Source organism: Sturnira hondurensis, unplaced genomic scaffold, assembly GCF_014824575.4.
Source record: "Sturnira hondurensis isolate 20B ecotype Veracruz unplaced genomic scaffold, ASM1482457v3 Scaffold0001120, whole genome shotgun sequence".
NCBI lineage: Eukaryota > Metazoa > Chordata > Mammalia > Chiroptera > Phyllostomidae > Sturnira > Sturnira hondurensis.
Genome location: NW_028073751.1, coordinates 4,986,954 through 5,013,408, shown reverse-complemented (window position 1 = coordinate 5,013,408; position 26,455 = coordinate 4,986,954). Strand labels below are relative to the sequence as shown.

Genomic DNA, 26,455 nt, shown 5'->3' with positions numbered 1-26,455 from the left:
AGTTTTTAATATCTTAAATAATTGTTGTCTCAGTTTCATCACTTACCTCAAGGGAGAATTTTATCACAGTATCCAATTTCGTGAACTTACTGAACCAGTATCAGTAAGTTAGCGCCCGACAGGGACGCAAGGCACGCAGGGCACGCGTCCGAATGGCAGGGCGGCCGACACACCGACCCCTGGTGGGCTCTGGGTACGGCGCGCATGCCTGGTTCTTTCAGGAGGACTTGGTTTCTCGTTATTTATCGATACTTCTAGCTGGTAAACGTTACCTGAAACATGCTTAACGTAATGACTAACCTACTCAGGCAACCGTTTATGTATTGGGAGGTGTTTACCCCCTAATCTAGCACATGGATGACACTCCGCAAGGTTAGGCAGACAAAAGTAGAAGAGCCGTTTCTGGGATGGGGCACCAAGTGGGATCTTGGTTCTGATCCCACGTCCCCTTCGCTGGCCTGGGGGACCCCATCTCATTCCACATCCCGGTCAAAGGCAGTGCGGAACCCCACGGTCCAACACACACAGCGACATGGCTTTCTCCAGAAAGAACGCAGTCTGGCCTTCACAGTCGCCTCAGAGCGTCTGCTCCCGAGCCCCCGAGGCTTGGGCCAGCACAAAGATGGGTCTGCGTAGTCACTGCTGTCGTCACCTCTTGGCACACGCGTGCCACCCCCATCTCCTGCTGTTTTCCCACCTCATCCGAAAAAATTTTACCAGCTCTGGAGCCTCATGTATTCTCCCTTGGCTGCCCAAACATCTGTTTCATGTTGGGAGTCAGGGGCCGGTCAAGTGCTTGCACAATGCAGCTGGGTTTGCTGATGTAAACAAAGTTGCTTGCACGTGAGTTTTCTGACCCCGAGAAGGCCCCTAAGAACTATACTCAGGCCTCTGGCAGGACTTTACTCCCAGCCCAAGGGGACAAGGGAAATGAACCTGAATTCAGTTAATAAGTTACAGCCAAGAGGAAAGCAAAGTACCTAGTTTCTTCCTTCCTTCCTTCCTTCCTTCCTTCCTCTCTTTCTCTCTTTCCATGTCTCCACAGAATCCTTTTCTTACTGGGCCATTCCTTGCCCTAAACTGAGGTTTGTCACTGCCAAGTGCATCTACCTGGTGACCCAGGGAGCCAGGGGGCAATAGCTGATGCTGTACCTAGCTCCCCTAGTTCAGGGCTCCTTCCTACCCTCAATTTTTTGCTTTGTTTTTCTCCTGCTTCTTTAGATTTTATCTTTACTTACGAAAGGAGACAGTTAAACAATACATTTGTGCCTATTTTAACAATTAATGATCTCCAGTCTCACTTTCAATTCCACTTTTTAGGTCCAATAATCCATTTGCAAACAACAAACGTAAATGGTCACTCGGATTAAAACACCGCCCCACACTGTTTCCATCTGCGAACAGAGAGTGACGGTATTTGTGCTGAAACGTTGCTAAATGAAATCAGGAGCTGACATCTAAGAAGTACTTAGTAAGACATACAGATAAATTAAGTTTAATTAGTTGTATACTTTTTATTTTTTTAATTTCATAATACAGTTTATTTAGTCCTATTTCTTTCCACAATTCCCTTCGAGGCAAACGATACTGGTTTTATAGTCTCAGTGGTGATACTCAGTTTCCACTTGCTGTGAATTCTGGATTGAACACTGATGCAATTTTAAAAATACTAATCAAGCAGTAACAAAAAAGACATTGTAGCTGCATACATCTAGATTACTCGGGATGAAACACTCTGTATTTACAGAAAATAAACACCCTCAAACAAAGAAAATGACAGAGGAAACAAGAAATCCCAAACAAATCCCAAATGAAGAAACCAACCAACCAGGCAGCAGAAATCTCAGAGCAAGCATGAACTTCTGTGGCATAGTTTTGGACAGAGCATGCAGGTGATTTTCAATGGCTTTTTACCACCACTGACCTAAATAGCCAAATGTCCACTTAGTCCTCATTGCCTGGCCTCCATTTTGAACCCACCACTTCCTTCTCTTATCCGGCCCCCACGACCCCCGCCCCCACCACTGGAGAGCCTTGTGGCATTCAACGTGCTCCCCGAGAACCACCCATGCACGGGTCTCCTGTAAAAGTCCGATGCTCCACAATTATCGTTCCTGTCCCGCACATCAAACGCTTTTAAAAGTAAGTGTGTTTTCAAAGTATTAGCCAGAAATCTTATTCAACTTAAGAAAGGTCAACAATACTCACTGAGCACCTACTAAGTGCAAGGTGAGAGTGTGTGTGGATGGGGGAAGGAGGTGCGTGAGATGCAACTCCTGACCTGGAGGAGCTGAAAATTCACTGGCGAGGCCAACCAGGGGTTGCAAATGTCTGTGCTCTCAGGAGGGAACAACAGAGTTCGGCTTGGTGAGGTTGGGACAGGCTTGGAACAGACGCAACACTGGCCCTCTGAGAAGTGTTTGTCCTTTGAATAAATTATATTAACTTTCGCGGGCCCCTAAATGGTGGGTTATTTTGAGTCCCCTGCCTGGTTCTGGGCCAACAATTAGAAGGAGGTCTGACAGGCTGATGTTCTCTCCCTGGAACAGGCCAGCTCCTTGTCCGGGAGGACCACACAACCTCCTCCCCACCAGTGAGGTGGGCTTGGGGGCATGTGGCCCTGCACACGCCCCTGCTGGACTCCTGCTCCTCCCCAAGCCCAGGGTCACTTCCTCAGAGACACCCCCTGGCCACCCCTCACCAGCTGGGGTGACCTCCCCTCCCGCCACCACAACCTGATTTCAACAGAGAGATGCAGGAGCCAGCGGTTCCAGGTTTCCTTACTCGGCTGTGTGTCCACTTTCTTAAAACTTAAAAACAGACAATGAAAGCAGGGGCTTTGCTTTCTTTGTTCACCTCTGTAGCCTCAGTGCCTGATAAATAACAGCATTTAGTAACTATTTGCTGAGAGAATTAATGAATACTAATATACTGATTCAACTCATCTCTTCCCCAGTTTCTTTATCTCTGGTCTGCTTGTTGGCTTTGTGGGGAGGGATAAATGGCTTTAGAGATAGAATTAATTTCAGGTTGATTCAATTAATCAAAAATACTCATACTTGGGTTCAGTATGACAACTGGCAAGTTTGTATAGTTTTTCCCACCTTGGTTCCTGGGGGTACTTCTGAGTGTAGAGTGTGTCTTCCCAGCAAAACCAGTGATCCGCACAGCATGGCACAGATGGGCCCTCCCTGCGCCCACCCTTCTTTCCCTCCACTTACATGTATGAAGCACATATGATGTACCAGGCCTGTGCAAGACACTGGAGGAAAAAATGGACCAGGGCTCTGCCCTAAGGGGGCAAAGTCAAGGGGGAGAAACAGCTCAGTGATACTTCCAGTGCAACACAGAGGGGCAAGGGGCACCAGGCTGGGGTGCTGGGCCTGGGCCTGGAGCCAGTGGGCCAGGCAGTTTTGTCTGAGCAAATCTGAGGTGGGGCCTGCAGAAGTAAGGGTACCCTGGGGGTTGAGAGGGGACTGGTGTCAATGTTGGCAAAGCGAGGTCCAGGCCGAGGGAAAAGCAAGGGCAAAGGCCAGGAGGTGAAAGCAAACCTGGTGTATTTGCAAACCAGAAGTCCGGTTTTGTTAGAGGCCACGGGTGGATTCCACATCAGGGAACTATTGGGGCTTCTAACTCAACACTAAAACCAGGAGAGCTTGGGGGCAGGGTGGGCACTGGTTGCGCCTGAGGAAATGGCTGGGATATCGGCTCCATGGCAGTAAGACTCTGCAGGGACAGGAGAACAGGGACAGGAACACAGATTCTTAATAACCACTTGTTGAGTGAATGAATGAAGTGCCCTGAAGATGACCTCAGCCATCCCCTCTGGTGTCCCCAAGCCCCACCCAATCACAGACCAGCAGGCAGCAGGGAGTTGTTCCCCTCCTTCCCTTCCAGGGTGTCTGGCCTGCCCTCCAGCTTCCCACAGAGGACTCCCCTTATAGGTTTCAGAGAGTATAGTAGCATGACTCGGAAATTCAGTTCTTAAGGTCAGACCACGCAGCTGAGGGACAGACGATCTGTCCAGCCACTTGGTGAGTCAGGACAGGATGGAGAAGAGCATGGACCAGAGTCCTAACGCCCACCCAGCCTGGCGGGCCAGCAGAGAGGTACTCCGGCTCCACAGAATTACTGGTCATCTATTATGTCACCTGGTGCCTCACTGCCAAACCTGCTATTGAAGATGAATAAGCAGCACTATCTCACCTGGAAGTTCTATTTCCTGGCATATTTGGAAGTGGGACTTTCAAAGCCAAGTTTAGCTCTTCTCCTGATACTGTGCACTGGCTAAAGGCTGCTGTCTCTCTCAGGGAAGGCTAGTGGGCCAGTATGCCCAAAATACCCTAGCAGGATGCTGTGAAGAGTGGACACCACATTTGGCCTGCACCCACGTTTACCATCCTAATTAAGGTCCCGCTACCTCTCCCTGGGGCGGTGCATCTCGTTTCCCTGCTTCTACCTCTCGTCCCTTCACTCAGCAGCCAGGGGGACAGTTTTAAAATGTACATCTGATCATGTCTCCCCTCAGCCCGCACAGTTCAGTGGTTCTCCACAGTCCTATAGATGAGGGCCTGCAGGGCCCTGCATGGAACGGCCCTCCAGCCTCTCCAACGGTAGCTCTCTCTTCTGGTCCCCGGTGGGTTCTTTCCAGTTCCTCAAATGAAATATGCATTTTCTGGGCCCAGGACCTTTGCACGTGCTCTTCCCAATAACTTCTTCTCCCTCTTCACTTAGGAATATAAATGTCTCTTCCTCCAGGATCTTCCCATCTTCCAGATTCTGTAGGTCAGCTGTTATCTGGCTCCCATGGTGCCTTGGACTTTGGTCCTGTAACATGCAGTTCACTGGGCATCTATTCAATGGTGGTTCTTCCCCACTGGAACGTGAACTAACGAGGGCCTCATCGGGAGGGAGTCTCCTCTTCTCCACTACATTCCTCACGTCTGGCATATAGTAGGTGCTCATTAAATATGCACCCAGTGATCGACTAAGTACTCGGATCTTGAACAGCTTGTAACAACTTTACCACTAAAATAAGAGGCAGAGAGAAATAGAAACACAGTTTCCATTCACTAAATTCAGTGATTTCAAACCTCACTGAAATTCTGAGCCATATACCCTTCCTCACCCTGATTTGGCTCATACATTGTGATTAGGTGCCAGTCAACTCTTCAGAACTAGTTTATAGCTTCGTTTAGAGAAATCTGGGCCCTTCTCCCAGGCGCCACCATAATGCACAAACCAGAGCCTCAGAGCCATCCAAGTCGAGTCAAGGCGCGCCCTCCCTCGGAGACAGGAAGCCCTCCCACCCCGGCCGCACACAGCGGAACAGGGCCGGGCCTGGAGCCTTCACTTGTGGAACCTCAACCTGTTTTATTTTCTACCCCCTCACAGGGACAAACAATATTTCAGTAAAGGAAATATGAGTAATGGAAAGAAAGAGAAAAAAATAAATATATCAAAATGGCCCGCGTCCCCTGGGCTACTGCTTTTAAAGAAAACAAGGAGAGTCGATTTGGAGAGATTTCAGTGACCCTGCTAAAAGGAGAAACATAATCAAGCTGGCCCGTCCCTTCCAGGCTGAATTCCTCTCCTCTCTCTTGACACAGAAAGAAAAGGCTACCCCAGACCAGGCGATTCTGCACTCTGGCATGCCTCAGGGTCCCCTAGGAGGCTTGCCGAGGCCGCAGGGGGAAGCCCCGCCCCAGACCCCGCGTTTATAGCGCTGCCGAACTCTACGCAACCCAGATGTGCGATGACGGGGGACTAGTCAACCCGGTGTTGTGCGTCCACACAGTGTGACCCTACGCAGCCACTACAAGCGGAGGTATAGACCTATGTTTGTTAATGACGGGAAAATCCTAATGTTCTGAATGAAGTCCCGTTACAAATGACCAGACCGTCAAGCCGTATATAATATATATTGTAAAATAAGCCATTTGCCCCGGCTGACCTAGTAGTGGGGACAATCTCAGAACAGGATTCTGAGCGTGTGCAGATAAACACCGCTGCCAGTAAGGATGACTAAGGACGGAGGCGCCTCAGAGCAGATAAAATCCCGATGCGACGTGCGCCCTGTGGAAAGAGGCCCTTCCACAGGAAGAAAGGCCAGTCTGGTCTATTTTTGCAACAGCATTTCAAGTGGTTAGTGGACTTATTTCCTGTGGTTCCCAGGAATCCTGCAGCAGGCTCTCAGGAGGATGTTGGTGATAGGGAACAGGGACTTCACGAGTGAGAATCAATAATTATCTCTATATTTGCTTCACTTTTTTTCTATAAATATAATCTAGGGGGAAAACACGTCCTTTAGAAGAGCAAAGTTCATTACGACAGAGAGCAGAACGGGACAGGAAAGTAAGTCCCCCAGTGCGCGGCCGCGCGCCAAGGTCAGGATTTACAAGCTGAAGGCTGGTTTATTCCCTCACGCCCTCCCTCGTTCCCGTAAACAGATGGTGGATCGATTCCCCACGCCAGGCACAGTTTAGGGACTGGGGAGATGGTGGTGACTAAACACCATCTGCCTTCCAGGTGCTTCCAGTCTAGTGAGGGAGATGGACGTCACCTTCACACAGGGGTGGGTCTTTAATTTGCAAATGATGGGTCGGCAACAATCAGTATGGAGGCGGCCGTGTGGGTCACAGCGGATCGCAGATCCGAGAGGAGACAGGCGTGGCTAGAATGCAGTGGGCAACAGGAGGTAAGGCCGGACCACACGGGGTCTTGTAGGCCATGGTCAGGGTTATGGAAATGGAAAGCCACAGGTTTTAAAAAAGGGAGTGGCCAATCTGATAGAGGTTTTCAAAAATCGCTCTGGCTTTGTGTATAGCAATGAGTGGCTGGGTCGGGGGTCGGGGGGTGGGAACAAAAGAGGGGCTACTTCAGAATTTAAGCCAAGAACTGATGATGGGCTGCACTGATGTTGGTGGGTGATAAGTACATAAATTTGATAACCCAAAACCAGAGTCCAAGGGCTCAATTTTGAGAGGTTAGAGAAACTTGGACTAGCTAAAAACACTGGGACTAGGCTGAGACGAGGAGGCACTTGCTTTGAATGGAAAATCTATTCAGAAATCAGGATGAATAATATGTCAATGTAGTATTTATTAAAAGCCAAATTTCATGCAAAAATGTCTGTGATGAACAAAATATCAATTTTTAAAAATTTTTATGTATTTATTTTTAGAGAGAAGGGAAAGAAGAGAGAGAGGGAGAGAAACATCAATGTGTGTTTGCCTCTTGCATGCCCCCTTCTAGGGATCTGGCCTGCAACCCAGGCAGGTGTCCTGACTGGGAATTGAACCAGTGACCCTTTGGTTCATAAGCTGGCACTCAATCCACTGAGCCACAACAGCCAGGGCATAATATCAATTTTTTTAAAGACAGAATCAGTAACAGTGCTGGGCCAAGCCGTATAAGGAGCCTGAGGCACAAAGTAAAAATCAGTAGTATTCAAAACTTTTATATTTTGTTCCTTTCCTCACTCTTGCTCTGGCTAGCTGGCCCTCCTCACCTGTAAAGCAAAGAGGCAACCATGTAACACTCTGCTCTGAAAACAGATATTATGGAAAGAAAGCTGATGACATAAATGACCACAAATCTTTTCTGCTGATCCTGGAGACTCTGAAACAGAAGGTGCAGAACAGTTGCTTCATAAATATTTCTGATGATAATGTTAATGGCTATAATTTATCAGGCTCTTACTGTGTCAGGTACTTTGCCAAGAGCTCTTAAACACAATGATCTCATTTGGGTCTTACAACAACCCTGTGTGGTGTTACCCCTGTTTACTATGCCTGGTATGTACTCATTTAGCATTTAGCAAATAAAGGAAGAAAGAAAGGATGGGTCAAGAGAAGGGAAACCAAGAGAAAAAAGTGCAGGCCCTACACTTCGGGGATGGCCAGTCATCCCAACCCCTTCCGTGGGAATCACAACTCTCCGACGAACACTATTCACCAGACTCAAAAGGACCTGGTGAAGATGGAAAATAGCCTTAAACATCACCTGTTTCCATGGAGGTTATTTGGGGTTATTTTTTTAGCCCAACAGCTTTTCTGAGGACAGTTTTTGAGCTCGCTCATCCCCAAACACAGACCGAGCAGTTACTATGTGCCAGACGCCGATTCAGGGGCTGACCCGTGATGGGAGCAAAACAAACCTGTGTGTGTATGTGTATGTGTGTATGTGGTGTATTGGAGTGAGACCAACAATAGTAAATAAACAAACACACAAATGAAGCCACAAATTATCATAAATGAAATCATCATTTATCATAAATGTTACTACACAAGAAACACATTTGGGTCTGCAATAGAGGACAGGGAAGTGATAAGAACTACCCCAGATACAGTGGGTCTGACGTGACTAGACTCAGGGCAGCCCATAATAGTCATGCTGCTGAAACTGCTATGCCAGGCCCAGCCAGTGCGGTGCAGTTGGTTGGGTGTCATCCGCAAACCAAATGGTTGCTGGTTCGATTCCCAGTCAGAGCACCTGCCTCAGTTATGGGCTCAACTGGTCTGTTTCTCTCTCTGTCTTTCTCCCTCCCTTCCTCTCTCTAAAACACAAAAGAAAAACAAAAGAAAAATGCTGTGCTAAAAATCTTTGAAAATCAAATCAAGCTCCCTACAGTGTGTGAAATTTTACAACTCCTTTTGGGGAGCACTTTCAAAAGGCAGCATTCATTTATTTGTTAGTTTATTTTTATATGAACTGACCTATAGAAAAGTTATTTACCATTGAGGATTCAAGAATACATCCTGGAAACACTGGGAAACATTCTGTCTGCCTAACCCCTAGGCCCATCTATAGATGTCCAGATTTATCAAATTCCAGAGGAGCCCCTTGAACCTGACAACTCCAAGGAGGAGCCAAGGAATGCAGGACCTTTAGAAGACGAGAGGAATTATGTGCAAAAACATGGCAGCCAGAGAAGTTAGGAGAAGTCACTCTGACACTTCTTCGTACTTTTGTTGCCTAATCTGCCTTCAAAGGCCCATAGCGAAGGAATTCTCCATTCTTCGAACCACCCCACCCAAACCGAGGGTGCTTTGATCTGTGAAACATGAGAGAGGAGTACTGGACAGTGGGAGTGGGGGGTGTTAATGGCTTTGAAAGGTCAGTTAGAGGAAAAGCATGTGGAGTTGACACCATGCTCTGAGCTACCTGCCAAAGTGGACGGGAACGGCTGGGGGAGACCACAGCTGACAGATGAGTGCACTGTCACGGGTATCGGTACCTACCTGCCCTTGTGACTTCTCTGGTAATTGCCCTCTTTTCTACCACGGGCACCTTCCTGGATGCTAGACACCCAAGGCAGATATTTCTTAGTTGAGCTTCTTGGACACAAGCTTTCAACTCACTTCCAAGCGTTTTCACCCCTTATCAAACAGCAGTCATTTCTCAGAGCCTGCAGTCATATTCTCTTGCTCCATCTCCTCCCAACACACCTGGCCTGCGCCAGCAGCTGGGCTGTGCACAGACGTGTGTGCGCACTACCAACGAGGGGTCACAGGGCCGTGTGAGCCATCAGGTGTGCTGACACAGGCAAACAGTGAGAATGGGAGCATGGTCCCTTGTGGACTTTTCATGTGAGGTCAAAGAGTTGACAAGTAAAACAAAGCTCCAAAAATAGTCCAAGTCCTTAAAAAGAAAGAATGTAAAAGGAAACGAGCTTCATACTCTCCTGAAGTAGGCACTGCACAAACTAGTCACTGGGAGGCTGGCTCTGGGGCAGGTGACTGTTTTCTTCCTGCTCTTTGGCTGTGACTTTCACTGGGTCCCTTTGCAAACCCCGGGCCCTACTCCCTGCAGGACTCCTGCCTCTGCTGGGTATCTCTGCAGGAATGCAGCCCCCGGGCAGAGCCGGGGCCTCGGTGGCCCACTTTCAAGAACCAGAATAGACTCTGGCTTGTGGAATGAGCTCCATGGAGTTTACATTCCTCTTTTGTATCCAAGCACCTTAAAACACAAACCGCATGCAGGGACTACTAACCATTCTTCCAGAGACGGCTGGATATCATCTGTCCAGCAGAAATGTGAGTTTCATCCTTTGTATTATGTAATGTTTTGAGTGAATCTGAGACCTTGAAACATGAGGCTGCCCTACGGGGCGGTGACATGATAAACTGACGTCTCAGGACTGAGGATTTTACTCTTGGCTAAACCACAGATTTGCCCTGATAAGCTGCTCAGCCTCTGCATCACAGTTCTCTTGGCTGGAGAACAAAGGAAACTGCATCTACCTGTATAACAGAGGGAAGAGCAGATACAGAATGATTATGAAGTACTTAATGTAGTGCCTATACAACCGGCACTCAGAGATGCTTGTTTACTCATAAAACGCTTTGTAGAAGCCCAATTGCTCTAAAAATGTAAACAGTCAACACACTAAAACATAGGCTCTTATTAACAACAACACCTTCTGTTTCCCAAACACTCACTGTACGCAAGGCCCTTCCTAGGCCTTGCTTTATTCTTTCTTCACAGCAGTGACCAGATCTGTTCCCACAACAGCTTCACTCTACACATGAGGCAGCTGGGGATCCGAAACAGTGAGTGACTCACACGAGTAGTTAATGAACCAGCAGAAGCCAAAACCCAGGCCTAGGACGCTCAGGCTGTGAGACCTTGCCTTTTTCCTGGGGCTCCCAACCTAGCAGGACCATTTGCTCAGTGCCCGCAGAGGTCTCTGGCCCGGGCCCAGCCCCGTTATCAGCAGTGGCGAGTGACTCTACTGTGACAAAGGTTAAGACAGACTCACAACATGAGGCTGGGTCTTGGGGACAGTGGCAGAGTGGCAATCAGGAAGCCACTGGATGGCTGTGAACGAGAACAGCTCTGTGCCCAGGCAGGAAATGGCAAAGACTCCATTCAACGAAAACAAGAGTCTCTTTCAGAACACTGTCCACAGGGCTTCGAGAGGTACGGAGGCTGGTGGGGCCAAGGGGACAGACAATCTAAGGGTTACTCGGCCCAGTGGGCTTTTTCTTCTCTTTCCCATGTTTCTTGGCAGTTAAAATAATGAACTCTAGAGTCAGACAACCCTCCCTTCAGATCTGGGCTCTAACATTCATTTACCTATTTTCAAACTATAAGATGCACCTTTCCCCCAAATTTGGGAGGAAATGAGGGGTGCATCTTATAGTCTGAATGTAGCTTGCCTGGCTCACTGAGAGCAGGTGGGGGTGCAGGCGGCGGTGGAGCGGGGTCACAGGAGGCAGGAGCAGGGTTGCTGCTGCATTTTCCTCCCAAATATGGGGGGGGGGTGCATCTTATAGTCCAAAAAATACAGTAGCTATGGGACCTTAGAGAAATTATTTCCCCGAGCCTCTGGTCCTTAACTGGAAAATGGGGCATAAAAAAGCAAATGCTTTGAGTTCAGTTCAAGGTAGTGTCCCTGTTCTGCTCATTAAACTTTGGGACATTGAACCAGCTAGGGTAAATGATTGACTAGAAAATTTTATTCTATTCATTTACCTCCCAGGCTTAAAAACAAGCAAAGAAAAAAAGTATGCCTACCTAACAGAATGTCTTTGAGGATTAAGTAAAATAATGTATGAAAACACGTAGGACTATACCTGGTACATAGTAAATGTTTGAGAAAAGGTTACCATTTTATTATTTATGGACCTATTTTATTATTTATGGGTATGCCCAAAGCAAGCTATTGTGAAACAGAAAGTAGAACAAGCCCTTTGCATTTCAGAGATTGACTTTGGAGAAGCCTAATTGTCTGCATCAGGAAATAAGAGGAGGAAAGACCCAGTAAACACACCACCTTCCCTATGAGCTGGAAGGTGTGTGGACTCAGAGAAAGAAAAGTCCCTGCTCAGCTGGTTCTAGAGACTGTAACCTATAAGACAGAGTCCAAGGGTTTGTGGAGACACATCAGTCAGAGAAGGTTAGAAGGCGGGGTGAGCGCTGCTGGAGCCTCTGCAGAATCACTTTGCATTTGGCTCGACGCCCTGGGGCTTTAAAGCACCAGCCTGCAGGAAGGACATGTCTGTTTAAGATGCACTCAGGGCTTTGGGATGCCTGGGAGGCTGCAGGATGCTCTGGACCAGGTGTAGCATTAAAGTTCAGGCAGAAGAGAACAGCCACTGCACCGGGGAGCACACCGTTTTTCCTGTGGGACTGGAGGCTTTTTTCTCTAAGCACTCAGAGAAAATTATTTCCCTGAGAAATTATTTCCCCGAGGGGAAAGAATTCCTGACCCCCAGTTGAATAATGCTCAATGAGAGGAAGTGTTCTGAGGTTAGAAAAGCCAGGCTGCAGAGAATTAAAGGTTCAGAATCAAGGGAAGAAATAAAGGGTCCTGGAGGAGATCCTTGATGGCAGGGGAGGGAGTCATCTGCTCACATTTTCTACTCTTCATTAAGGAGAATGAGAGCTCAGGCTGGGACTGAGCTGCTGGGGGGCCACTTCCGGCCAGCTACGCTTGCTCCAGGCTTCTAGGCTCCTCTTTTCTTAGGCAGAGAGCATGGCTCCATGGGCCTGCTGTGGCCAGAGTGCCAACCCCTCCAAGGCAGACACTGGTGTCTGCCACAGATCCAGATGCCCTTTTCTGAAGAGCCTTGGGGAGCCATATATTTTAGCATGCAGAATTTGGGGGATTTTAGGAAGGCAGTACGATACATATAGTGTATATTATGGAACAACTCCAGTTGGGAGTAGTACTGTATAATCGAACCCATTACTAATTCTGCACTAGATTATATGAATGTTAACACTAAGTGGAATAAGTAAAGATTTTAGTCGAAGGGCAGTTTGGGTCAGGTTTTGCCACCATTTGAATTATGAGAGAGCTCTAGTATTTGGAGCCTTTAGCGTTTTATAATTGCGGATTAGAGATCTCAGACCTTCCTTTTTCCTTTCCTTTTCTTTTTTATATTTCCAGGGCATCTGCAGGTACTGAGCAGAGGTGTTTGGTATTCTAGGGTATGACATCTTGATGTCCTGAAAATAATATTTGATTCTGGAAATCAGGGGACAGTTTATTATCGGCGACTTGGGGAATTCTATAGAATTAGAAGGATCGGAATGAAAGCACAGGTGATAAAGACTATTGAACCCTAGGTTCTCTGTCATCCCGGACAGTAACGCACAAAAACCGATGACATATGCTGAGAACTGGTCACTAGTACACAAAGTCAGCACCCAAGCGAATGAGATGAGAACATCATTACACATAAGTGATAAAGAACCTTTCTAACCTACATATAGAAAATGGTATTTTTCCATTATTGCCAACATATTACTAAATGTTTAAAATCAAGTTTCCTCAATCCAAAATCAATAGCACAGGTGGACAAAACTAAACAGTATGCTACATGGGGGAGGTTAACCAAACTAACATCTATTGATTGCTTATTAAGTTATCGAGTACTGTGCTCAGCACTTAGTACGTGTTATCATTTAACACTTAAAGCGACTCTGCACTGCAGCTGCTGCTGCGGAACCCCCCTCTGCAGATGAGGAAACGGAGACTCGATGACTAACTTGCTAGCACGTGTCTGGCCAGGGCTCAAAGCCAAGATTAGTAGTGTGTTGGTAAACCAGCTATCAGAGAGAAAAAAGAAAAGAAAAGGGTTGGGGGAAGGTGGGAGGGAAGGGGAAAGGAAAGCTGAAAATAGAGGGGGGGAAAGCCCTGAGTTATACTGTTTCTGTGGTGTTAAGTAGTCACACTAGGGCTGATCTCTGGCAGGCTCATAAAGTCCTGCATATTTACATAACTGGCTTTTACAACCTTGTAGGAGCCATCTCTTGGGCCCACCACTATCGGGTCCACCCCGCGGCCACACCCACAGCTTACTGCCAACGGTAGGAGGAGAGATTTCAGCTCTCGGAACAGGGCTGGCTGGGGAGCAGTGCCGAGAGGCCATCCTCAGCCAGCCAGCCGCGGCTCCTTTCCTGCCTCCGCCCTGCTTCCCATCACTGAGGGCGGAGCAGAGGGAAGGAAGGGAGAACACCCTGCCTCCCTTCCTTCAGGCAAAGGTTCCTTCCCCAGAGCGCACCAAGTGGGGCCTCCCCAACCTGACACTCTGGGAAGAAATCACAAAACCTGGGCTGTTTTTTCCAGACCACACAAACTTTGTCTTGGTCAGATATAAAGGTATTAGATGCTCATATTTGAGACCAAAGGATCTGATACCTTCCTTTAGATTTTTGATTTCTAAAATACTTCCTTCGAAGAAGGAAGGAAGTAAGCTTCTTCTACAAGAGAAGAACCGGGTTTGGGCCTACTTTTAACCAAAGGTAGAATATTCTAGCCAAATTTTAACACAGTTAAAATACATTTAGGCTCATGGCTTAGTTTCTCTATTAATAGCTAAGAATTGGGTCTCTTGACAGAATTTCCACTCTAGTATCCTGAGAAAGAACTGGTCTGGTATCCAATCAATGAATACCAACAGGACACATTGTATGCAGGCATTTGCCAAGTGCTGAGTCTAGGGGGCAGAAAGGCATAACCCAGAGTCTCGGAGACTAATGAAGGAGATATCTATGTAAGCACAGTTAGATTATATTCATTCACTCATTCAACAAATACTCATCAAGTGCCTGTTAGGTACCAGGCATTTTTCGGGACACTGGGACACCATGGTGGGCAAGATTTATACCATCCTGATCTATACCATCAGGAGGCTGATAGCACAGTCATGAAGAGAGACATTAATTAAACAGTCAAAAGAATGAAAGTGTGGTTAAAAACTGAAGTAAGAACTCTGAGATGTTCATTGGTCCTTTGAGGACTGGAGGAAAGTGACACAGTTGAGGAAGTCAGGACAGGCTTCCTCGAGGATTTGGCAAGTGAACTCTGACTGGCAGAAAGAGCAAGAAAGAGCTGGGTGACTGGGGTAGGGAGAAGGCCAAGAGAACAGCCCTCTAGAGAGAGGGAATGGTTTGGGTAGAGGTGGGGGTGGGGGAGGTGGACGGAGGAGTGAGCGGCTTCCAGGAAATGAAAGGTTAGTTTGGAGAGAGAGTGTGGCGGGAGATGAGGCAGGTCCGGAGACGGGGCTGGACCTCAAGGGCCCCACAGTGGTTGGGCCTTGGTCCCATCTCAGAGCAGCAGGAAGCCACGAGGGCCTCAGCAGGGGCCGTGCGGGCTGACTCCCAGTGCTGCGCTGGATCCAGGGTGGCCGTGGAGGCTTTAGGGAATTAACTCATCTAGGGCAGCACATGCGGTGTGAGGAAGCGAGGGAGGCGAGGGCTGGGGGGGGGGGGGGTGTCCAAATAGGCTTTCTGGAGGAGAAAATACCTGAGATAAATTTTTGAGGCGTGAGTATGATTTAGCCAGTCTGGGGCAGAAGGGTGGAGGGAGAGAGAGAAAGAATGCTGCTGGGCGTGAGGCTGTGGGGGACTACAGGAAAAACAGGTCAGAAAGGGAAAGGCAGCAGGGCCAGGCTTCCCAGCTAGCTCTCCAGTCTGGATTCTATTTGTCCTGAGGGCAGAAGGAGACCCAGTGACACAGTCAGAGAGCTTTGGCAAGAGAGTGATGATCTGGTTCAGGTGCTAGAAAGGTCACTCACAGCAGGGTCCAGAGGGGACTAAAAGGGAGCCCGCTGGAGGAGGGAGACCACCGCTGCTGCCAGGGGCAGCTGCCCAGGAGAGAGAAGGCACTGTGCCTGCACTAGGGCAGCCACAGTGGGAATGAAGAAGGTTGTTTTTGGAGACATTACAAAGGTATGATCGAAGGGGCTTTGTCGCCAGTGGGACGGCTGGGAGTGATTTCTGTGCTACCAAAGAACAGCCTGAACACAATGGGTTCTTCATTTGTGTTGAGTCTTGCCTTTTCACCTGACACACATTCAGTGTTTTTAAATGCTCCAGGCGTCCTTGAGGAGAATGGGGTTCGTTGACTGTAGGGTGCAGAGTTCTCCTACGCTCATTCATTGAGCTTGTTAATGTGTATTTCAGTCTTCTGTTATTATGCTTTTGTCTGTTTGCTCTGCAATTTATGGCAGAAATGTATTAAAATCTCTCACTATCATTGTGGATTGTCGATTTTTGTTTTATGTATTTTGAGGCCATGTCATTGTTACACAAGCTTTGACATTTTATATCTTTATATTGTTCCACTTATCATTATGCAGTGATCTCTTTTATCCTTGATTGATCTTTCTTAGACCTACTTTATATGATATTAGTATAGCCACATTAACTTTTAATTTGTTGTTATCATTAGGTATCTATTTCTCATCCTTTTACTTTTAACCTCTGCATCCTTGCATTTTAAATGTGTCTTTTGTAATCAGAGATGAAATTTTTAAAAATCCAGTAGCTAGTAAATTTAGCCCATTTACATTTATTGTGATTATAAATATTTTAGATTTATTTCTACCACCTAATTTTGAATAATTTCTTAAAATTTTCTATTTTTCTCAATTCTTGTAGATAAATACAGGTTTTTTGTTTTTTTATTTTTTTATTTTTATTTTTTAAAATATATTTTATTGATTATACCATTACAGTTGTTCTATTCCCCCCCACTTCATTCCCCTCCACCCGCACACTCCCTCCCCCACCCTTCTCCCCCCTTAGTTTATGACCACGTGTCTCAAGTTCTTTAGATTCTATATTTTCCCCACTATTCTCGCCCTCCCCCCTATCTATTTTCTACCTACCATCTATGCTATTTTCTGTGCCTTCTCCCCGCTTCTCCTCCTCCCACTCCCCTGTTGCTAACGCTCCATGTGTTCTTCATTTCTATGGTTCCGCTCCTGATCTAGCTGTCCTCTTGGTTTGCTTTTGTTTTAAGTGTGGTTGTTAATAACTGTGAGTTTGCTGTCCTTTCACTGTTCATATTTTTATCTTCTTTTTCTTATATAAGTCCCTTTAGCATTTCATATAATAAGGGCTTGGTGATGATGAACTCCTTGAACTTGACCTTATCTGAGAAGCACTTTATCTGTCCTTCCATTCTAAATGAAAGTTTTGCTGGATAAAGCAATCTTGGCTGTAGGTCTTTGGATTTCATGACTTGGAATACTTCTTTCTAGCCCCTTCTCGCCTGGAAGGTCTCTTTTGAGAAATCCGCTGACAGTCTGATGGGTACTCCTTTGTAGGTGACTGTCCCCTTATCCCTTGCTGCTTCTAGGATTCTCTCCTTCATTTTAGTCTTGGCTAATGTAATTCTGATGTGCCTTGGTGTGTTGCTTCTCGGGTCCAACTTCTTTGGGACTCTCTGAGCTTCCTGGATTTCCTGGAAGTCTATTTCCTTTGCCAGATTGGGGAAGTTCTCCTCTATTATTTGTTCAAATAAGTGTTCCACTCATGGCTGTTTCTTTCCCCCTTCTGGTACCCCTATAATTCGGATGTTGGAACGTTTAAAGATGTCCTGGAGGTTCCTAAGCCTCTCCTCATTTTTTTGAATTCTAATTTCTTCATTCCTTTCTGGTGGGATGTTTTGTTCTTCCTTCTGGTCCATTCCATTGATTTGAGTCCCAGTTTCCTTTCCATCGCTATTGGTTTCCTGGACATCCCTTCATTTCAATTAGTTTAGCCTTCATATGTTTCTCTAATTTGTGACTATAATCAACCAGTTCTGTGAGCATCCTGATAAACAGTGTCTTGAACTGTGCTTCTGAGAGGCTGGCAATTTCTCGGTCGCTTAGAGTTATCGGCTCTGGGACTTTGAGTTCTTCTTGCACCATCTTTTGGGCTGTTCATGCCTGTTCCGTAGCAAGATCGGAGCCCTAGGTGTTCACCAGAGCAGGGCAACTCAGTCGCTGGGTTGTGACACTCTGTGTGGGGGCGGGGTCAACGAGGAGCAATGGCGTCCATCTGCCGTCTCCTGCCTCGGCCCCCACAGGTGCGGCAGCTGTCACCGTCACCAGGGCCACGCGTTTCGTCCCACTGCACGCGAGTGTGCCACCACCGTCAGCCCTCGCCCCCTGGGGCCTGCGGGGTCCGTCTCACTGTGTGCGAATGTGCGACCGCGGTCAGTCTGCCCCACACCCTGACTAGGTCTGGGCCACTTGCGCACCTAGGTCGGGGCATCTGTCCTGCCCTACCCTGCTCCGCTGCTGGCTCCGCCCCTCTTACTGTCCTGGTTGAACGGTTAGTTGTTGTCGGACTTCCGTATAATTCAATTTTCTGTTCTTTGGCTGTGTCTTTGTTCTCCAAACCTTTGTTGTATTCAAACTTGGTTGTGGGAGAAGGCACAGTGTTTCCACCTATGCCTCCATCTTGGCGGAAGTCGATAAATACAGTTTTGTTTATTTTGTCTCATTTCCCTTATCTCTACCAGTTGCTGGTTGGAACTGACTGATGTATGTTTGCTTTCAGTGGTTACCCTTAATATTTAACACACATTCTGACTTTACGAGATCAGGTTAATTAAGATGTGTAAGGAATAGTTAAGCTTTGAGGTGATGGCACTCATAGAGACGGGGTCGGGGGCAAGGACTAAAGCATATTTGGAGCCAAAGTCGAAGCCTGTTTTACATATGCTGGATTTGAGGACATATATCCAATTATCATCTTAACAGATACCTATGCATCCACCTTCAGTGGCTTTATACACTTTGCAAAATATCTCCTTCCATGAGTATTCTGCATTGCAGTGACAGAGGTTAAAAGCAAAACAAAAAAATTAACATCAGTGTTTGCCTCCCCTTGATTCTTAGAACTGTAAGTCTTCCCTTCTCGTCGCCAGGGCCAAAATGAGCACAGAGGTCTCCTACATATAAGAGGCTTCACAGATGTCACTTCATGACTGTGGATGAGCTGAGCACTGAGCCTGAAACGGTGACCTTTGCCTCCTTCGTTTCTCTGCTCTCTTGGTGGCTTGAATGAGGGGACCAGGGGGAGGCTTAGCTAATTTCTGCCCGACGTGAAAGGAAATAAAAAATTCTATTTTCAAGCCCTGGCTGGTGTAGCTCAGTAGATTGAGCACAGGCCTGCGCAGCAAAGGATTGCAGTTTGATTCCCAGTCAGGGCACATGTCTGGGTTGCAGGCCAGTTCCCAGCAGGGGATGCATGAGAGGCAACCATACATTGATATTTCTCTCCCTCTCTCCTTCCCTTCCCCTCTAAAAGATAAATAAATAAAAATCTTTAAAAATTCTATTTTCATACCAGTTGAAAAATTATCTTAAGTTAAGCCTTCAATCACAGCTGACCTAGACCACATAAGGCTTGACTAGTTCAACATAACCAGGTAGTCCTGTCTCCTCCAGGTCAAGTCCCGTGTCTGTTCTTTCCGAGATGACTGTTGAGCCTGCTTAGCCCTTCAGACAACTCTGAGGCAGGCAGGGAGGAGCGCGCGATGCGCGCAGGGCCCCAGAGCCAGTTAGTGTGGACAGGGGCTGCGCAGCACCGCCCACAGCACCACACGGAGCCGTGACTCCTGTGTTCCTGGATAAGAGCGTATGCTTAATACCCTGGTCACGTGTCAGAGTTCGCATTCTCTTCCACAAGCTGCAGCAGACACACTATGTCAGCCACAACACAGGCGTTCCAACAGGCTCGGTGTCCTCGCTTTGGTGTCGCTGATAACGCGAGAATGTCTTCAGGTTTTCCCAAGATTTCAGAGGCCTGGGCTTAGCACTCAACAATGACATAAAGGCCACTGGGCTTGATCTCTTCCATCTCCCAGCGTGCACACGCAAACATACACACAGGGGGGTGGGAAGAGAGAACCCCTCCCCTGACAGCCAACAAAAAGATAATAATCACAAGAAGCACAGCTTATAAATTTCCACTATGCTTAATGCTTGATTTTGTGTAGTTAATGGATTCATTTATTAGAGCAATCTGTATAAGTCCCCAAGGGCCTGCTAAGACCTAACAGGCTTATCACGTCACAGACTCCCTTTATTCCCATCCTCTAATAAATACAGCATTGGCAAGGAACTGTGTAATAAAGCATAATAATAATAATAATAATAATAATAATAATAATAATGGCTTTTCATGCCTCTGGGTTTTCCTTCAGCAACAAAAGGAAAGTTTTAAAGTCTTGCATGATGTATAAATGCTGCTTCCACAGTCTACCGATTTCAGGTTGACTCAAGGCTTATTTTCGGGAGTCAGCCCATCCCCTTCAGGTTTCCAGGTGTGGGTCTGCATAGGAGGGTAACGGGAGCAATCTGAAGCCAGCACAGCCACCCCATCCCTGACCATCTTGAGCAGGCAGAGAGCAGACTTGTGGCCTTGTGTAACTGCAGGTGGCCTCTGGCAAAGGTGGTTCAGCCACAGAGAGCCCCGCAGGGACAGTGTCCAGGAATAGGAGCGTCAGGACAAGCCTGGCCAGAGCTGGTGCCTCCAACCTCACCCAGCCCACCCGTGCATCGGTTCCCCTCCACACCAAGAGGTGGAAGCAAAAATGCCAACAGACAGCACCAAATTCATGCCCAACACTTAGAAACGTCTCAATGGAGACTCCCCACAAATGCTGGATCCAGAAGGGAGGCTGTCCCTGACATGTACCATGGGGGGCACCTGGGACCTCCACTGGAGAAAGTGCCCAGGGACAAGAAGAAACAAAATCCCACCCACTGAAGACTGACACTACAATGGCTATTTGCACAGTTAAATGGCAGCCACTACCACATAATTATTACTTCCTGCACCAAAGTAAGGACAAAGCTTAGTAAGTGCTCAGAAAAAATTGATAAAACAAAAGGCACTGATTATCTTTTAGTTGTACTTTCAGGAAGGAGGATCTGTATGTTAATGGAGAGGCAATGGGTGAAGGGATCCAAGTTTGGAAGAACTGAACTGCTTTACGTCAGAAGGGATCCTGCACAAGGGGAGTGAGAGGGAGATGGAGAGGCTGGGTGGGAAAAGGGCTGAGTAGGGAGACCAAGTGAGAGAGAGAGAGAGAAAGAGAGGGGGAGAGAGGTGGACACAGAGACCTGGGGGCTTGTGGATGAAAGAGGAGGGTTTGGAAGAAAGCATAAGGGTTTGGGAAGAAAATGCGGCGTGCTGAGCAAGGCAAATGCAGTCGTCTGCCGTGTGCAGTGGGTGCAAACTCAGTTTCCTACCTGTCAGGTGAGGTGTGAAAGAGCGAACAGCCCGTGGAGAGAGGGCATTGCCATGTGGAAAGAGGGCATTTGGGGTGGTTGGACTTTAAATATAGTTTGTATGGCGCATGCAGAATTCTCTTTGGATGTCCTTGAAGGGACCTCAAATGACAACCGGAACTGGGGATGGTGTGACTGGCCCATGTGACTGGCCAATGGGGAGAGATGTACCAGAGACATTAACGTGCTTGGGGCAGAGGATGTTTCCATTCCACAAATCCTAATTCCAAAGTCACCAGGACAAATTATGCAAACTGTTGCCTTTGTTTAGAGCAGAAGGAATTTCTGTGGAGCAGCTCCGTGAGGCTGTTCTGGGGATGGAGGGACAGGTGGGCGGTGAGTGTGGGGGATGCAGGGGGCTGGCCGGCTTTCCGCAACACTCACGGGGTCCGTTACCGCCTGGTGACGTGGGTCCTCCTGGGGAGGAGGCGTTGCCAGGCTCCCACCGCCAGACTGGCATGTGGGCCAAGGCCAGCGCTGCCGGTGGTAATTACCAACGTCTGGGTCACAAGTAAATAACTTAATTTGTGGCTGAAACCACAGATAGTACCAAACCCTACATACTACATTTTCCTACATGTACATGCCTATGATAAACTTTACTTTATAAATGAGGCACAGTAGGAGGTTAACAACAATAACTGATAATAAACCAGAACAAGTATAATAATATACTGTAATAAGAGCTAGGTAAATGCCTTCGGGGCCATCATGAAGTAAAATCAGGGTTCCTTGAACACAAGCACCCTGATTCCACAACACTCTGATAGCCGAGACGGCTAAGTGTGAAACAGTGTGCATGTGCTGGGTCCCTGTCCCGGGAGGGAAGGGGCTGGACGCTGGGAGGTCCTATCGGGCCACTCAGAGTACTGCACACTTAAAACCTGGGAGTTGTTCATTGTTGGAATTTTTCACTTGATATTTTCAGACCACAGAAAGGGAAACCGTGGCTAGAGGGGCGGAGAACTACTGTAACACCACAGTGTAGGAGAGGTCGCGGCACCTTTCCTGGTGACCGAGGGCAAGTTAGGCTTTGTCTCAATAGACCCGTCTTCAGGCTCGGCTCCATCACTTACCAGCGGTGGACCTTGGACACCACTGCACATCTCTAAGTTTTGGCTTCGTTTTATTTAAAAAAACACACAGGGGTACTATTAACACCTGTCTCAAAGGTGTACAGTGAAGATTACATGAATTAACTCATAGCCTGGAAGACATTAGTGATGATGGTCATTATTAGTATAAGGCCAGTTGATAACCAATGTGACAACCAGCACCTTCTCACCCTTGTGAAGGTCCCATGTTGGTGGCCTGGTCTCTGGGCCTCTGCCTTGCTGTTGTGGCCACCCAGCATGTCATTCTCCTAAACGGTGGGGACATGCAGCTGCTTTTTAATGCTTGGAGCATAAGGGTTTATGCTCATCATACTTCTTGGCTCTAGTACATTGTAAATTTGCATGCAGTGGCAGAAACAAAATTAGAGGATTATAATACGCAATACGGTGGTTTCTGAGTCATAATAGGCATGTCTCATTAGATGATAATTAGGCTGAATATGGCCTTGGGACGAGAGACACCTTCTCTGTGACCTGGGACATGTGAGCTGTGGAAGCAGGCAACGACTGGCCTGGCCTTCGCAAGGGTGTCTCAGAACACTCCCCGTGGTTCTGTGGCCGCCCTTTAAAACCCCCACCGAACACCACCATGTGCCGTTCCCCAGTGCCGGTTCCATTCCCACCAGCAAACCCAGAATTTTCCTCCACACACGAGCCCTTGGCTGTCCCTGCTGTGGGAGGCTGGGGGCCCCAGGCGAGGCCGCTGGGTCTCCAGGCCCTGGGTTGTCTGAGCTGCCTCTGCACCTGGGCTGGCAGCGCGCAGTCCAAACAGTGGGAGGGGAGAGGGCAAAACCTCAGTGCCGGCCTCTCGGCTTTTGTGGGTTTCGGCCTGACCTTGGGTGTTATTTTAGGGCAACTCGGTATTTAATTTGAGGATGTGTGTGGATCAGAAGGAGGGACCAACACATTATTTTTTTCCCTTGGCCAAATGATTAAATTTAAAGTTCTAAAAAACGCACAGCTTGATTCAAAGCTGTGTCCAATTGGGAAGTGAGAAATGCCCCGACAATCCCTCCCATGCCGGGCCATCCTTCCTTAACCAGCGGCCACCGCGCAGGGCCTGCGTCGTGGGCATCCCCTGGCTAGTCGGTGGTTCCAGGCCGACCAGAGCCCTGCACCCGAGGCTCTCTGTCCCTTCTCGAAAGTGTGCCTTGCACCTTTGCTGGGAGAACATTCTACAGGTTTGTTTGATTTCTTACAGCCGCGAAAACGCCCTAACCAGCAGCCACTGAGCCATGGCCGAAGGGGAAGTCACCACGTTCACAGCCCTGACCGAGAAGTTTAATCTGCCTCTGGAGAATTACAAGAAGCCCAAACTTCTCTACTGCAGCAATGGGGGCCACTTTCTGAGGATCCTGCCAGATGGTACAGTGGATGGGACGAGGGACAAGAGTGACCAGCACAGTAAGCACCCATCTCCTTGGAGCCCCTCGCCTTTCAGTTGTCTTCCTCAGTCAAGGGTCGTGGGAGGGAGGGTATCTAAGCCTGGTGCCCTCTTCTGCAGGGTCCTATTCAGGCATGACACTCTTGGAGGCAGGTGATAGAAATGTGGGAAGGGTCTGGGTATGGAAAATAAACTTGTGAGAGCCACCGCTGGCCCAAAGGGGACTCTGTTGACTTATACAACTGCTTTGAGACCAGAGGTGGCAGCCAGTGTTTAATTGTTCAGATTTCTGTTGTTAGTGAGCCGTCTGGCCCCCAAGGCTGGTCAGGGTCTGGTTGCTGGATGAGGGGCAGAGCCGCGTGAGGCAGGGGCAGTAAAGCTTGCATAGAGACGTGGGCTCAGGTTCAAGTTTCCTGACTCTCTGGGTTACCTTTCCACTGGGCTTGATTTGTGAAATTCTAGTCCAAATTGTAGTCTGACACATCATAAATTATGCAGCTTCCGCCCCGCACATCCTGCAGTGCGGCCGTGGTAGCCAGGCAGGGCGAAGTCCTTCTCCAGACCTTATAGCAACCGGAGAGCAGGAGCAATTTGAGCCAGAAGCTGAATATCTCTTCCGGGCTTTCCTGCCAGCCCAGCTCTCAGGCGGCGGCGTTGATAAACGGGGTTAAAATTTCAGAGAAAAGAATCTTCTTGACTATCAAAGAATAAAAATGTCTTCCTTCTGCTTTAGTGCTGTGTTGAGGTTAGGTGTCGGGGTCCCATGCCAGGCTATCCGGAGTTCACTGAGTTGCCCTGAGGCGTTAGATGTTGTAGAGAAGCCAAAAGTCAGATGCGATCCGCGCTAAGAGGATCAAAAAGCCCAAGCCTGTCAGGAGTGGGGAGAAGGAAGGTGGGGGTGAAATCAGGAGACACGAGGCTGTGGCTTTCATCTCCAGTCAGGGCTCCTGCAGAGGGCGGGGCTGGCAGCTGCAGAGGTAGATGTCTTGGGCCTTGTCTTGGTGACTTGTCTTCAAATGGACCTTCTGAATGCCTGGTACTGGATGAAAAATAGGCACCCGAGCGAGGCAAAAGAAATAATCTATTTAGCACAATATCAACTCTATAGAAGCAAGGTTTACTGCAAAGAAACCACCTTAGATTGTAGGCTGTTGTGTGAGGCAAGACATGCAATTTGTGTGGTCTGTCCCACTCAGCACAGGGAACAAGCTTTAATTTCTCTAAGGTTTTAAACATCTCTAATAAGTTTTATCAGTCTTCTGAACTGACAGGAATGCTCTCTGGTCCTCAGAATCTTGGGAGAAAGACAATCTCGGTGACGTGCTCCTCCGGACTAAGCTGGCTCTCTTGGGAAACTTAGAATTCTGGGGTAACAAGAGGTTACGGTGACAATGTCCAAGTATTGGAATTTCTGTGCAAATGGCATATGTTTTCATTGTCATCATTCCATCATCAACATATAGACTGCACCCTGGGTAGGTAATACTGGGACTTCTGAGCAGTGCTGAGGATTCGGCTGCTTCACGGAAGATATCAGGGACCCTTGAAATGCAGGCAACCTCGGGGGGGGGGGGGGTAGGGGTCTGCAAGTACAAGTAATGCTGGGTGAGTGGTTTGCCAAGTGAACTCGGAAAAGCTTCAGAACCTTTCTGGCCTTACTCTTCTCACTTATACAATAACAATATCACCTGCCTCACAGGTTTTTTGAGAAGACTAAGTCAGATAATGTAGTGAGAAGTCTGGGCACTGTCCCTTGGCACAGAGTAAGCACGTGTTGGTTAGTGTTGCTGTTGTTGACGTCCCTGCTGTCGTTGTCAGCACCACGAAGATTGATGTATATTCCACCCAGCACACAGAATGGAGTTAATGCGTAGGACCTCCTCTGGTTTTCTCTCTTCAATAATACTGCTTTCCAGGAAGGCCAGGGGGTCTTAGCTTCAGCTTTTGATTCAATGCCTCTTGGGCAACATTCAGAGTTAGTGTGTTGGTCTCTGTACTCACTCTAGGCCCGACGGAAAACAAGGGTCCCTGAGGGCAGAAATCAGAGTGAGTGCGGTGAGTGAGCAGAAGTCCACCCCTGTGCCTGCCAGTGCGGGGAGAACCAAATCACCCACATGCCCCCGGAGTCAGGGGCCTGAGCTGCAGGGTCAGAAAGCCTGAGTTCATCATATTCCTGTGCCGCCACTTTCTAACAATCGACCATTCTCATCCTCTCCATTTTGCATGAAGAGCTCTGCAAAAGCAAGGTCGAGCCTCCAGCGCCACGACCCTTCCGATTATCTCCCCTATCTGGAGCTGTGGGTGTCTCCAGTGCTCCCAGCTGTCTGTCCTTATGGAAAATACTGAGACTCAGTTCCCCCACCTGTGGAATGGCCGTCATAGCACTGCCATGTGTACTGACAACACTGAAAACACATGAGATCCTGCAGCCAAGAGGACACCTTGGCTTGGATGCACCCACTGAACATGGTTCTGTCGCCCTCTTCTGCTCAGTGGCGGTACTGCCACAACCCTTCTCCATTTCAAGGATGATTCCGAAACGATCAACCTGGACAGGCATGGAGTGCGTGATCCCTGACTGGCTGATTCCGGATCACTAGTTTGAGCACGATCAGGCGCCATACTGGTGCAGGCTTTGTACTGCGGCTCTGAGTGAGGTGTGTCCACCAGTGGGACTTTCCGCCCTTCACAACAACTCCCACTACGTGGTCCGCAGCCGGCCCTGCAGGCGGTGCCAGCCGGGAGCTTGTTCCATTGCCTTTGCCTCACAAACGCCAGGCAAAGGCAGAAAGCAAGAGCCGCGGGCTGTGAGAAGGGGCTTGGGGCCGGTTGTGAGAAGATCCATGTCGACTTCCAGGGGCTTTCCTCTGGGCAACGGGTAAATGGAGACGTCACAGGGGGAGAGGGAGGACCCTGGAAGAGGAACA

At 48.2% G+C, this 26,455-nt stretch overlaps 1 protein-coding gene and 1 non-coding gene across 4 annotated transcripts in view; both read left to right on the top strand.

Moving 5' to 3' along the window:
* Nucleotides 1-26,455, top strand: part of FGF1 (fibroblast growth factor 1) — a 93,926-nt gene that overhangs the window by 49,668 nt on the left and 17,803 nt on the right. For 2 of the 3 annotated variants that reach the window (XM_037062957.1, XM_037062949.1), the window contains one exon: nt 23,346-23,548. In XM_037062957.1, the coding sequence (XP_036918852.1) occupies nt 23,380-23,548 (169 nt within the window). In that variant the 5' untranslated portion in view covers nt 23,346-23,379. Of the gene's footprint in view, nt 1-10,784; nt 10,924-23,345; nt 23,549-26,455 lie in introns of those variants that run through there. The other variant, XM_037062965.1, reaches the window with a different exon arrangement.
* On the top strand, nt 11,364-11,494 carry LOC118998877 (small nucleolar RNA SNORA36 family). The gene has a single exon (XR_005068968.1). It is a non-coding gene; the product is annotated as a small nucleolar RNA SNORA36 family (small nucleolar RNA).